Raw genomic sequence first — 11951 nt, 5'->3', positions numbered from 1 at the left:
CAGGTATCTGGATAAGTACACGTCAGGGCTCGCCAAAAAGATAGTGAGGAACTGTAAACACTTGCCAGAAGAAACAGGGTACAAGACGGCACTAAGTAGACTGGAAGAAAGATTCGGCAGGGAAGAGACGATAGTGAGAGAGAGCATAAAGAAAGTAACTAACCGGCCTGAGATAAAGGACGGCGACGCTGAAGACCTGGAGTTGTTCTCCATCGAGCTGGATGCATGTCGTAATATACTTCTGAGTGGAATGCGAGGGTCCCTAGAGATGAACGGGAGGAGACCTTGAGGAGGGTTCTGACTAGGTTGCCCTTTCCCTTACAAGAAAGATGGCGGAACAGAGCCGCCCAAATCAGACGGAAGGAATCAAAACAGGCTGCCTTTGGGGACGTAGTGGACTTTGTTAGAGACGAAGCACAAAAGATAAGTGACCCCGTCTTCGGCAGAGAAATTATGGAACGAACCAAGAGAGCATGGGAAGGTAAACCCCAAAGATATGACGAGACCAGGGCGAAGGTCAAGATCAACTCTGTCATCGGACAAGAAGAGCAGCGACAGCCGGCAAGTGCCACGCCAAATTGCATCTTCTGCGAGAAGGGTCACTACGTAAGTGAGTGCGAGAATTTGAGAGCAAAACCCGAAAGGGAACGCATGGATTACGTTAGGCAAAGGTCCTTATGCTTCGGATGCATGCGTGGGGGGCACTCAGCCAGAGACTGCAGAGGAAGAAGGTTCTGTAGGATATGTAAGGGTAGACACCCCACCGTCTTGCACAGGGAAACCTCGGATGAAGGGAAGGTGACACAAAGCAACGAGAACGACGTCTCAACCCCGAGTGAGAGCAACAAACAGACCGAACATAACGATCAGGCTAAACAGGTGCGGGTGAACACGGGGAGAGCGAACCGAAGCGACTGGCCTGACAAGTTGTCAATTATCCCCGTAAAGGTACGGTGCGCCAACGGCGACTTGATACCCACTCACGCTTTTATTGACAACGGTAGCACAGCCACGTTCTGCACCAGGGACTTACTAGGAAAGCTAACCCATAGGGACGTGAGGCCAACGCAAATACGCCTGTCCACTATGCAAGCTGACGATATAATGCTGGACAGTGAAATAGTATCGGGGATAGAGATCTGTGATCTAAACGAGAACAACTTCGTGTCGCTCCCACCCATGTACACCGTGGACAAAATTCCGGTCTCCAGGGAAAACATTATCAGAAACGAGGACCTGGAAGACTGGGCTCATCTGCGGTCAATTAACCTCCCGGAACTAGAAGTCGACATCGGTCTATTGCTTGGTATAAACGTGCCACAAGCCCTAGAGCCCATGGAAGTAATACCTAGCACCACGGAAGGGGGACCCTTTGCTACCAGAACTAGGCTGGGATGGGTAGTCTTCGGACCCTCAACGGGTAACGCGGTTAAGTACGTGAGAGTTAACCGCGTGAATATCGAAGACGTCACTTTGGACCATCTTCTGATAAACATTTACAACCAGGAGTTCATAGACGTGAATTCCACTAAGAAGGGCCCGTCCGAGGAAGACAGATGCTGGATGGCGAAGGTCGAGGAGAGTTGCCGACTGACGGACGTTGGGCACTACGAGATAGGTATGCCTTTCAAGGACCAGAGCCCCATGCTGCCCAATAACAGGAAATCTGTAGTGAAGAGACTCGAGGGCTTAAGGAAAAGACTAGAGAGAGATGAAAGATTTCATAAAGATTACTGTGAGTTCATGTCAAACATAATTCAAATGGAATACGCTGAAGAAGTACCAGCGATGCAACTGGTTGAACCGAAAGCGTGGTATATCCCTCACCACGGAGTGTACCATCACCAGAAAACAGACCAACTGCGGGTAGTGTTTGACTGTGCGGCAAAGTATCAGGGCACTTCACTCAATGACGTGCTCTTGCAGGGCCCCGACCTGACTAACCCGCTGGTAGAGGTACTGATCAAGTTTCGTCAGTACCCCTTCGCCTACATGGCCGATATAAAATCCATGTTCTACCAGGTCTTAGTGCCCGAGAAGGACCGAGACTACCTGAGGTTCCTATGGTGGAAGGACGGAAACGTTCGCGGGGAGCTGCGAGAGTACCGCATGACAGTCCACCCATTCGGAGCCAAGTCATCCCCTAGTTGTGCGAATTACGCCCTCCGCAGGACGGTAACAGATCACGATGGTCAGCATTCCTTAGAAGCACAAGGGACTATCCTACATAACTTCTACGTGGACGACTGTTTGAAGTCTGCCGACACAGAGGAGGAACTAGTCAAATTAGCACACGAAGTCCAAGGAGTGTGCTCAAAGGGCGGCTTTGAACTTGCAAAGTTTGTCAGCAATAGCAGAGACCTGTTGGCATCCCTGCCCGTAGAGGATCGCGGAAAGAAGGTTAAGGAACTAGACCTCCACCGTGACTCCCTGCCCTCAGAAAGAGCTTTGGGGACATGCTGGAATATCGAATTAGATAGTCTCACAGTGTCCGTTCACGACAAAGACAAGCCGTTGACCAGAAGAGGGATTCTGTCAACCATTGGAGCTATGTACGACCCCCTAGGCATAGTATCACCTTTCACCCTGCAAGGGAGATTAATCATGCAGGATTTGTGCAGGTTGAACCTAGGTTGGGACGAAACGATCCCTGCAGCCTATCAACTCGCTTGGAATAATTGGAAACAATCCATGACAGGCCTAGACAGAGTACATCTAGATAGATGCATAAAACCAAGTGGGTTTGGGGAGGTAGTCGGCTGTCAAGTACATCACTTCTCAGATGCCAGTGAAAGAGGGTACGGGACTTGTACTTACCTGAGACTTCGTAACAACGAGGACAAGGTTCACTGCTCATTCTTGTTCGGCAAGGCTCACGTCGCTCCGCTAAAGGCCGTCACCATACCTCGACTAGAATTAATAGCAGCCGTAGCGGCCGTGAGGGTTAACCACAAGATCAGAAGATCTATAGAGATACCTATATAGATCACAGTTATTTGTACCGACAGCACGACCGTGATAAGATATATAAGAAACGACATCGCACGCTACCATACGTTCGTAGCCAACCGCTTGTCAATGATACGCGACGGCTCGCAACAGGATCAATGGGTATGTCAACTCGGAGATCAATCCTGCGGACGATGCTTCTAGGGGAATTCAGAGTGAACGCTGGATAAAGGGACCGGCATTCCTATGTACTGATGAAAGCGGATGGCCTGAGGAGCCGCCGGTCATGAGAGAAGAAGGGTTGGAAATCAAGGGTTTCGTGGGAGCGAGTAACTGTAGTCAAGTGGACGATCCCCTCCAAAAGCTGCTGCAGTATTACTCGAGTTGGCATAAACTCAGAAAGGCAGTTGCATGGATATTGCGAGTCAAGGCTAACTTGTTGAGCAGAACAAAGAAAAGGGGGAACCTGATCCTTCCAAGAACTATCACTGTAGAGGAGCTAGACAAGGCAGAAGGGGCCATTATTCAGGTAGTACAGAGGAGTGTCTTCCCCGAAGAAGTCTTATCACTGAGCAAGAGGGAGAACGTTAAGAAGAGTAGCGCGACCCGCAAACTGAGCCCCATGCTCCATGACGAGACGCTACGAGTCGGAGGACGGTTGTCAGAAACCTCGTTGAGCTGGGAAGCCAAACACCCGATCATCCTCCCAGGGAAACACCACATCACCGACTTGATTATAAGGAACTGCCATGAGAAGGTAGGGCATCAGGGAAGAGAACACGTACTTAGTTCCCTCAGGGAGAAATACTGGATTGTCAAAGGAAACGCTGCCGTCAGAAGAGTGGTGAGCAAATGCGTCAAGTGTCGTAGATATCAAGCCCCAGTTATGCAGCAGCTTATGGCTAATTTACCAGAAGAAGCAGACTCCTGTAACGAACCTCCTTTTACCTGTTCGGGAGTTGACTGTTTTGGTCCCTTCTACACTAGAAGAGGGAGATCTGAAGTAAAACGTTACGGAATCATATTCATATGCCTGACCATTCATGCTGTACACATAGAAGTCGCCGAGTCATTGTCGACCGACTCCTTCATAAACGCCCTTAGAAGATTCATAGCTAGGAGAGGCCAGGTGAAATCCATACGCTGCGACCGGGGCACGAACTTCGTGGGGGCCGAAAGGGAGCTAAGAGAGGCCATGAAGGAATGGAATCAGGCCTCGCTCAGTGAAGCGCTACTTCTGAAAGGGATAAACTGGGTATTTAACCCACCACACGCATCTCATCATGGAGGTATATGGGAGAGACAGATCAGAACTGTCCGGAAGGTACTGAACGCCACCATGAAGGAACAGGTGCTGAGCGATGAGAGTCTGAATACACTGATGTGCGAGGTCGAAGCAGTGATCAATAGTAGGCCGCTCACTAACGTTCCCGGCGATCATAGAGATCCGGAGGCGTTAACCCCTAACCACCTCCTAGTCATGAAGAATGGTCCCTTCGTCGCGGGTCTCACGAACAGCCGGGACATGTATTGTAAGAGAAGGTGGCGCCACATTCAGTACCTGGCAGACTTGTTTTGGAAAAGATGGAAACACGAGTATCTGTTAACATTGCAAGAAAGGCAAAAGTGGCAGGTTACCTGTAAGAATCTAACAGTCGGGGATCTAGTACTGTTAGTGGAGGAGAACTCCCCAAGGTGTCAATGGCCCCTAGGTAGGGTCAGCGCAGTGAAGATCGGAGGAGACGGATTAGCAAGAAGTGCTACAGTCAGGCGCGGGAAATCATTCGTAGATAGGCCCCTGTCAAAGTTTGTTCTCTTATGCAAGGACGATAGCGATTAAGATTTCCGTATGTATCGCCTAACGTTTAAGCTCGTGTGAATTGTTATCGGTTAAGAATCTCGTACGCCGTTTAAATTTAGTGACACCTCATGTAACTGGGAAAATATGGTTTTTGAACCCCTGAGAGGATTCAAAGGGGAGGTAAGTGCAGTCAGTTTGACTGTATAACGGCGAAGAGAGGAATAGAGAGAACACTGATGATGGTAGTAGAAAACACAAAGCCGACCCTCCCTATGACCATAGGCCTGAGCCAGCAAGTGCCACCCCAACCTCGATAGAGACACGATCGCCCGTTTTTTCGTATCTTCTGTACCTCGATCGCCGTCAAACTTTAGTATGTATCACGGTAGGTATGGGTTGTATGTTGGCTTCGTCTGTGAGGTGTAGCAATAGCATAAGTTTGTGATAAGGTTTACCATAAGTGAGGTATCTTGACCGCATGTCAGGTGGCACTGTGACCTCACCCTCAGAGCACAAACAAACATGTGGGATTCGTTACAATACCCACGCCACCCCTAGGCCGGGAATGAGCGGGAAAGGCACTGGAAGGGCAGAACAGACCCAGCCCCGACAGAGACGAGAAGTGTGCTCGTCCCCTAGAGACACAAGAAGCAAGGAGACGAGCCACGAGAGCCAAGGGGATCGAACCCGTGTGCTGGACAGCGACGAGCCAACTGTGGAAGGAGCCTACTGTTGTTGAGTTCGGAGAAGGACACGTTTTGGTATGTTAATAGTTGTACTGTTTAGTTGCTTTATGTATGCTGACGAGATAATTTATGTCATATGTGTGCTTTGTAAGGAAGAGTGATTACTCAGGAACGCTATGTATATATCGTTAAGGCTAACGGAGTTAACTGTTATACGTTATTTTTCGTAACACTGACCAAGACATGGTAGAGTTGTTTGTATTGAAGAGAATTACGCAGGAATTCATGGTCTAATTTATTTGAGTTTCGTACGTCTAAGACTTATTGTTAATTTGCAGAAACGATTACACCAAGACTGAAGTGAAGACATACTGATTAAAATTGAATTCAGTCAGTCTGGGAGTTTCAACCACCTTAATACCCGGGAAAGCAGTACGGCGCCTACACTTGCCTTCTCTAACTCTTCCCGTGACTACTGGCATCTAGCCAAAAACATCTCCTCCAACTTCACTTCTTCATCTTTCCCTCCATTCCTCAGTCCTGACGGCAACACTGCCGTCTCATCTATCTCTATGCCCTCTTTGGCCTCAATCCTCAAAAGGCTTATGGACCTGTTGGAGTGCCTCCTATTGTCGTTAAAAACTGTGCCTCCGTGCTGTCACCCTGCCTGGTCAAACTCTTTCGCCTCTGCCTGTCAACATCTACCTTTCCTTCCTGCTTGAAGTATGCCTTCATACAGCCTGTGCCTTAGAAGGGTGACCGTTCCGATCCCTCAAACTAACGTCCTATAGCTTTACTTTCTTGTCTATCTTAAGCCTTTGAATCAATCCTTAACCGGAAGATTCAGAAGCACCTTTCCACTTCTGACCTTCTTTCTGATCGCCAGTATGGGTTGCCTTCCTAACTGACTCTTGGTCATCCTCTCTTAGCCGTTTCGATGAAACCTTTATTATTGCGCTGGACATATCAAAAGCTTTTGATAGGGTCTGGCACATATTTTTGCTTTCCAAACTACCCTCCTACGGTTTCTATCCTTCTCTCTGTACTTTTATCTCCAGTTTCCTGTCTGATCGTTCTATTTCTGCTGTGGTAGACGGTCACTGTTCTTCCCCTAAAACTATTAACAGTGGTGTCCCACAGGGTTCTGTCCTATCTCCCACTCTCTTACTGTTGTTCATTGATGATCTTCTTTCCAAAACGAACTGTCCTATCCATTCATACGCCGATGACTCAACTCTGCATTACTCAACTTCTTTTAATAGAAGACCCACCCTACAGGAACTTAACGATTCAAGGCTGGAGGCAACAGAACGCTTAGCCTAGGACTTTACTATTATTTCCGATTGGGGCAAGAAGAACCTGGTGTCCTTCAACGCCTCAAAAACACAGTTTCTCCACCTATCCACTCGACACAATCTTCCAAACAACTATCCCCTATTCTTTGACAACACTCAGCTATCACCTTTAACACTAAACATCCTCGGTCTAACCTTATCTCAAAAAAAAAAAAAAAAAAATATATATATATATATATATATATATATATATATATATATATATATATATATATATATATATATATATATATATATATATATATATAGGTTCCAAGGTTGTCATAGCCAGGAGTGACACTGGGGATAAGCTCCCAGTGCTCATAAAATGCTCCTAAGGCATGCGTCTCCAACAGCCTCTGACAACTGAAGTCCAACTCCTGGCCTGCACGAGTGGCTTAGTCTCTAAGTCCGGCGGAACTGCTTTTACCGACAGGAGAAGGGGCGAGGGCGGGTCTCTGGCGCCCTAAAACCAGACGCTTCGGGTAGATGGGGCTCGACAGCCTGGGAAGGTAGTCCATCTAGGGGAAGGGAAACCCTGATTTCAAACCTCCGCTGCCTTGCGGCCATATCCATTCACGGAAAAGGCTTCAGGAGTAAACCTCGAGGAAAAATCCGGAGTCGGAGTCCCTAAGGCAGTTCGAGGCTGTATACAGCTGCGTCCTGGCAACTCCTGCGGCGTCACTGGAACCAAATGTACTGGCTCTTGCCTTTCCATTGGATCATTTCAGCGGCGTGGAGAGGGGGGATCCACTGCTTGGGTGACAGTCTCCTCCATATCCATCTACCCAGGCTTTGCGCTCTGGAGAGGACACTCCAGCTTCGCTTCACAGCGTCGAACCAACACGGGAAGCAGCAGTCTACCGGTTAAAAGTCTTCCGCTCGATTGGCGTAGAGCTAGACGCCAGGGGTTGCTTCCGACAGTGGGAGGGGTCATCGCACTCCACTGGGCAGCTACCGCCCGCTTCAAGCTGGGCAAACCCCAGCCAATAAGGTACTGCCTCGCCACGGTCCGTTAGCCTCACTGGGTGCGTGGGGTTTAGGGTGAAAACCGACAGGCGGATCGTCAAATGTGCACCAGGCAACAATAGAAAGAAAACGTCTGCCCTAAAGTTGGGCACTTGGAATGTTCGGACAATGACACCAGGCTTTTCTGATGACCTACAGGATATAAATGATGCTCGCAAGACAGCTGTCATTGACACGGAACTGAGCAGATTGCAGATGGACATCGTTGCCCTCCAGGAAACCAGGCTATCAGGATCAGGATCTGTCCGGGAAAAAGACTTCTCATTTTTCTGGCAGGGGAAACCCCCAGAAGAGATCAGAGAACATGGTGTGGGCTTTGCAGTGAAGAACACCCTGCTTGGAACTATAACCCCACCAACAGATGGAACTGAAAGAATCCTGTCACTCCAACTCAACACCTCGGTTGGTCCAGCAACCTTGATCAGCGCTTACGCACCAACTCTCACTTCTTCCACAGAAGCCAAGGACAGATTCTACGATAACCTTAGCTTCACCATCAGCAGGGTCCCAGAAAAAGAGCCACTGTTCATCCTTGGCGACTTCAACGCTAGAGTTGGGGCTGACTACACCTCATGGCCCACCTGTCTGGGTCACTTCGGCACTGGGAAAATGAATGAAAATGGTCAACGCCTGCTGGAGTTCTGCTGCCACCATGGCCTATGTGTCAGCAACACCTTCTTCGACACCAAGCCGCAACACAAGGTCTCTTGGAGACACCCCCGATCCAAGCACTGGCACCAGCTGGATCTGATTCTCTCCAGACGCTCAAATCTACCAAGCATCAAGCTCACCCGCAGTTATCAGAGTGCTGATTGCGACACTGACCACTCCTTGGTCTGCAGCAAAGTGAAGCTACAAGCAAGGAAGCTGCATCGCACAAAAAAGGATGGCAGGCCCCGCATAGACACCAGCAAGTCGCAAAATAAGGAGAGAGTGGATGATTTTGCACGTATTCTTGAAGAATCTCTTCCAGGTCCCTCCAGCGAAACAGCCTGCGATAGATGGGAACACTTCAGAGATGTTGTTTACAACGCTGCCATTTCCACCTTTGGCAAGAAAACGAGCAAGTCTGCAGACTGGTTCGAGGTTCACTCCGAGGAAATAATGCCAGTCATTGAAGAGAAGAGAAACGCCCTTGCAGCATACAAGGCCAACCCCAGTGAACGAAACCTGCAAGTCCTTCGGTCAGTCCGCAGCAAAGTTCAGCAGTGTGCTAGGCGATGTGCCAATGACTACTGGCTCCAGCTCAGTTCGCAGATACAGACCGCGGCTGACACAGGCAACATGAAGGAGTTGTATGATGGCATAAAACAGGCCCTGGGCCCAACAAAAAAGAAAACTGCACCATTGAAATCCACCACAGGAGAGGTAATTCAGGACAGATCAAAACAGATGGACAGATGGGTAGAACACTACTCCGAACTGTATAGCAGAGAGAACACCGTTACGGAAGATGCCCTGAACGCCATCGAATGCCTACCAGTGTTGGAGGAGCTAGACAGAGAACCAACCCTTGCAGAACTCAACGAGGCTCTAGACTCCCTTGCCCATGGCAAGGCTCCAGGAAAAGACGGCATCAGCGCTGAAGTCCTGAAATGCTGCAAGGGGACCATCATCACCGAGCTGCATGAAATCCTCTGTCTCTGCTAGAAAGAAGGTGAAGTGCCTCAGGACATGCGTGACGCCAACATCGTTACCCTGTACAAAAACAAGGGCGACAGGAGTGACTGCAATAACTATCGAGGCATTTCTCTCATTAGCATCGTCGGGAAGCTATTTGCTCGAGTTGCACTAAGGAGGCTCCAAGTACTTGCAGAGGGAGTCTACCCAGAATCGCAGTGCGGATTCCGAGCCAACAGATCCACCATTGACATGGTGTTCTCCCTCAGGCAACTTCAGGAAAAATGCAGGGAGCAGCGGCAACCACTCTTTATTGCCTTCATAGATCTCACGAAGGCCTTTGACTTGGTCAGCAGAGATGGCCTGTTCAAGATCCTGCCAAAGATCGGTTGCCCACCAAGGCTCCTCAGCATCATCAGATCATTCCATGATGACATGAAGGGGACAGTGGTCTTCGACGGCTCAACATCGGACGCTTTCATCATCAGAAGCGGAGTGAAACAGGGCTGTGTACTTGCTCCAACCCTGTTCGGGATCTTCTTTGCAGTCATGTTAAAACACGCCTTTGGACCCACAACGGAAGGCATTTACCTCCGGACCAGATCGGATAGAAAGCTCTTCAACCTCTCCAGACTCAGAGCAAAATCCAAGGTTCAGCGAAAATGTGTGCGCGACTTCCTCTTCGCAGATGATGCAGCAGTTACAGCCCACTCAGCTGAAGGCCTCCAGCAACAGACAGTGGTCTTCGACGGCTCAACATCGGACGCTTTCATCATCTCTTTGCAGTCATGTTTCTTCGCAGATGATGCAGCAGTTACAGCCCACTCAGCTGAAGGCCTCCAGCAACTCATGATTCGTTTCAATGAAGCTTGCGATGATTTCGGACTCACCATCAGTCTGAAGAAGACACAGGTCATGGGTCAAGACGTTGATCAGCCACCCGACATCAGAATCGCTGATCACCGGCTTGATGTTGTCCATGATTTTGTGTACCTGGGTTCCACCATCTCAGACTCTCTCTCTCTCGATGCGGAGCTGAACAGACGGATCGGTAAGGCAGCTACCACCATGTCCCGACTTACCAAGATAGTGTGGTCAAACAACAAGTTGTCCGAACACACAAAGATCCAGGTCTACAGAGCCTGCATCGTAAGCACACTCCTGTACGGCAGCGAGTCGTGGACCCTTCGAGCTCGCCAAGAACGAAAACTCAACTCGCTCCACATGCGCTGCCTGCGACGCATCCTGAACATTACCTGGCAGGATAAAATCACAAACAACACTGTCCTGGAGAGAGCTGGGATGACCAGCATGTTCACTTTGCTCAAGCAGAGACGCATGCGCTGGCTTGGCCATGTTGTCCGCATGGACGATGGTCGGATCCCCAAAGACCTCCTTTATGGAGAGCTGACGGAGGGGACACGCCCAACTGGCAGGCCAAAACTGCGATACAAGGACGTATGCAAGAGGGACCTGAAAGCCCTACACATCAACACCGACTCATGGGAAGCAACAGCCTCAGAGCGATCCGCCTGGCGGCAAGCAATTCAACAAGGCCTCCATGTGTTTGAGGAGACACTCGCCCAGCAGTCTGAGGCAAAGAGACAAAGAAGAAAGGCCCAAAACCCGGCAGACCAACCAGCCTCTATCTTCACCTGTGATCAGTGTGGGAGGGATTGCCACTCTCGTATTGGCCTGTCCAGCCACACCCGACGCTGTACCTGAGTCTTCAACTGGAGCAAAAATCCATGGTCTCCCGAGACCGACGGATGCCTACTAAACACTCGCCTGCGCCAGAACGGGCTGGGCCGACCATCAGGACCCACCGGGAAGAAGCCTTGGACCGACCATCAGGATCCACTGGGAAGAAGCCTACCGGCGCATAGGCCAAGACGTAAAAATGTATATATATATATATATATATATATATATATATATATATATATATATATATATATATATATATATATATATATATTGCTTTCTCATTTAACTTGTAGCCCCACAACATTTTTACCATTTGATCTCTTATAGAACTATTAAATGCCTTAACAAGACCAACTGATATAACTATTAGTGATTTTATTTTCGATACGTCTATAGTATATATATATATATATATATATATATATATATATATATATATATATATATATATATATATATATATATATATATATATATATATATATATATATTGCTTTCTCATTTACCTTGTAGCCCCTTAACCTTTTTACCATTTGATATATTCTAGCACTGTCAAATTCTTTAACAAGATCTACTGGTATGACTATTAGTGATTTTTTTTTCGAAACGCCTTATCTATACAGTGCCTCAGGATGATCGTATTGTTTTCCATTCTACCTCCCGCTGTAAAACCTGCCTGCCTGCTTTTATCACTACCATCATTAGTCTTTATACTTTATTAATATGTGCTATGAGCCTGGACTCTTGACTTTAGACTTGCTAGTTTTGGGTGTCACAATTGTATTTGATTCCCTCCAGCCTCCCGTCATGTCAGTTGTTTGCACT

The 11951-nt window shown here is 48.4% G+C and overlaps 3 protein-coding genes across 3 annotated transcripts; all 3 read left to right on the top strand.

Moving 5' to 3' along the window:
- Positions 1–690: 690 nt before the first annotated feature.
- On the top strand, positions 691–5489 carry LOC126981407 (uncharacterized). Its single transcript, XM_050832422.1, has 2 exons — positions 691–2566; positions 5260–5489. Exons 1-2 carry the CDS (start codon positions 691–693, stop codon positions 5487–5489), a joined length of 2106 nt encoding a protein of 701 aa, XP_050688379.1.
- Positions 5490–7907: 2418 nt separating this feature from the next.
- On the top strand, positions 7908–9449 carry LOC126981406 (craniofacial development protein 2-like). Its single transcript, XM_050832421.1, has one exon. The coding sequence runs from the start codon at positions 7908–7910 to the stop codon at positions 9447–9449; it is 1542 nt and encodes a 513-aa protein (XP_050688378.1).
- A 222-nt stretch (positions 9450–9671) lies between these two features.
- Positions 9672–11144, top strand: LOC126981404 (uncharacterized). Its single transcript, XM_050832420.1, has one exon. It carries the CDS (start codon positions 9672–9674, stop codon positions 11142–11144), a length of 1473 nt encoding a protein of 490 aa, XP_050688377.1.
- Positions 11145–11951: the final 807 nt, after the last annotated feature.

This window comes from Eriocheir sinensis, chromosome 48, assembly GCF_024679095.1.
Source record: "Eriocheir sinensis breed Jianghai 21 chromosome 48, ASM2467909v1, whole genome shotgun sequence".
Classification (NCBI taxonomy): Eukaryota; Metazoa; Arthropoda; class Malacostraca; order Decapoda; family Varunidae; genus Eriocheir; species Eriocheir sinensis.
The sequence above is the reverse complement of the archived record's forward strand: the minus strand, read 5'-3'. Positions and strand labels throughout refer to the sequence as shown.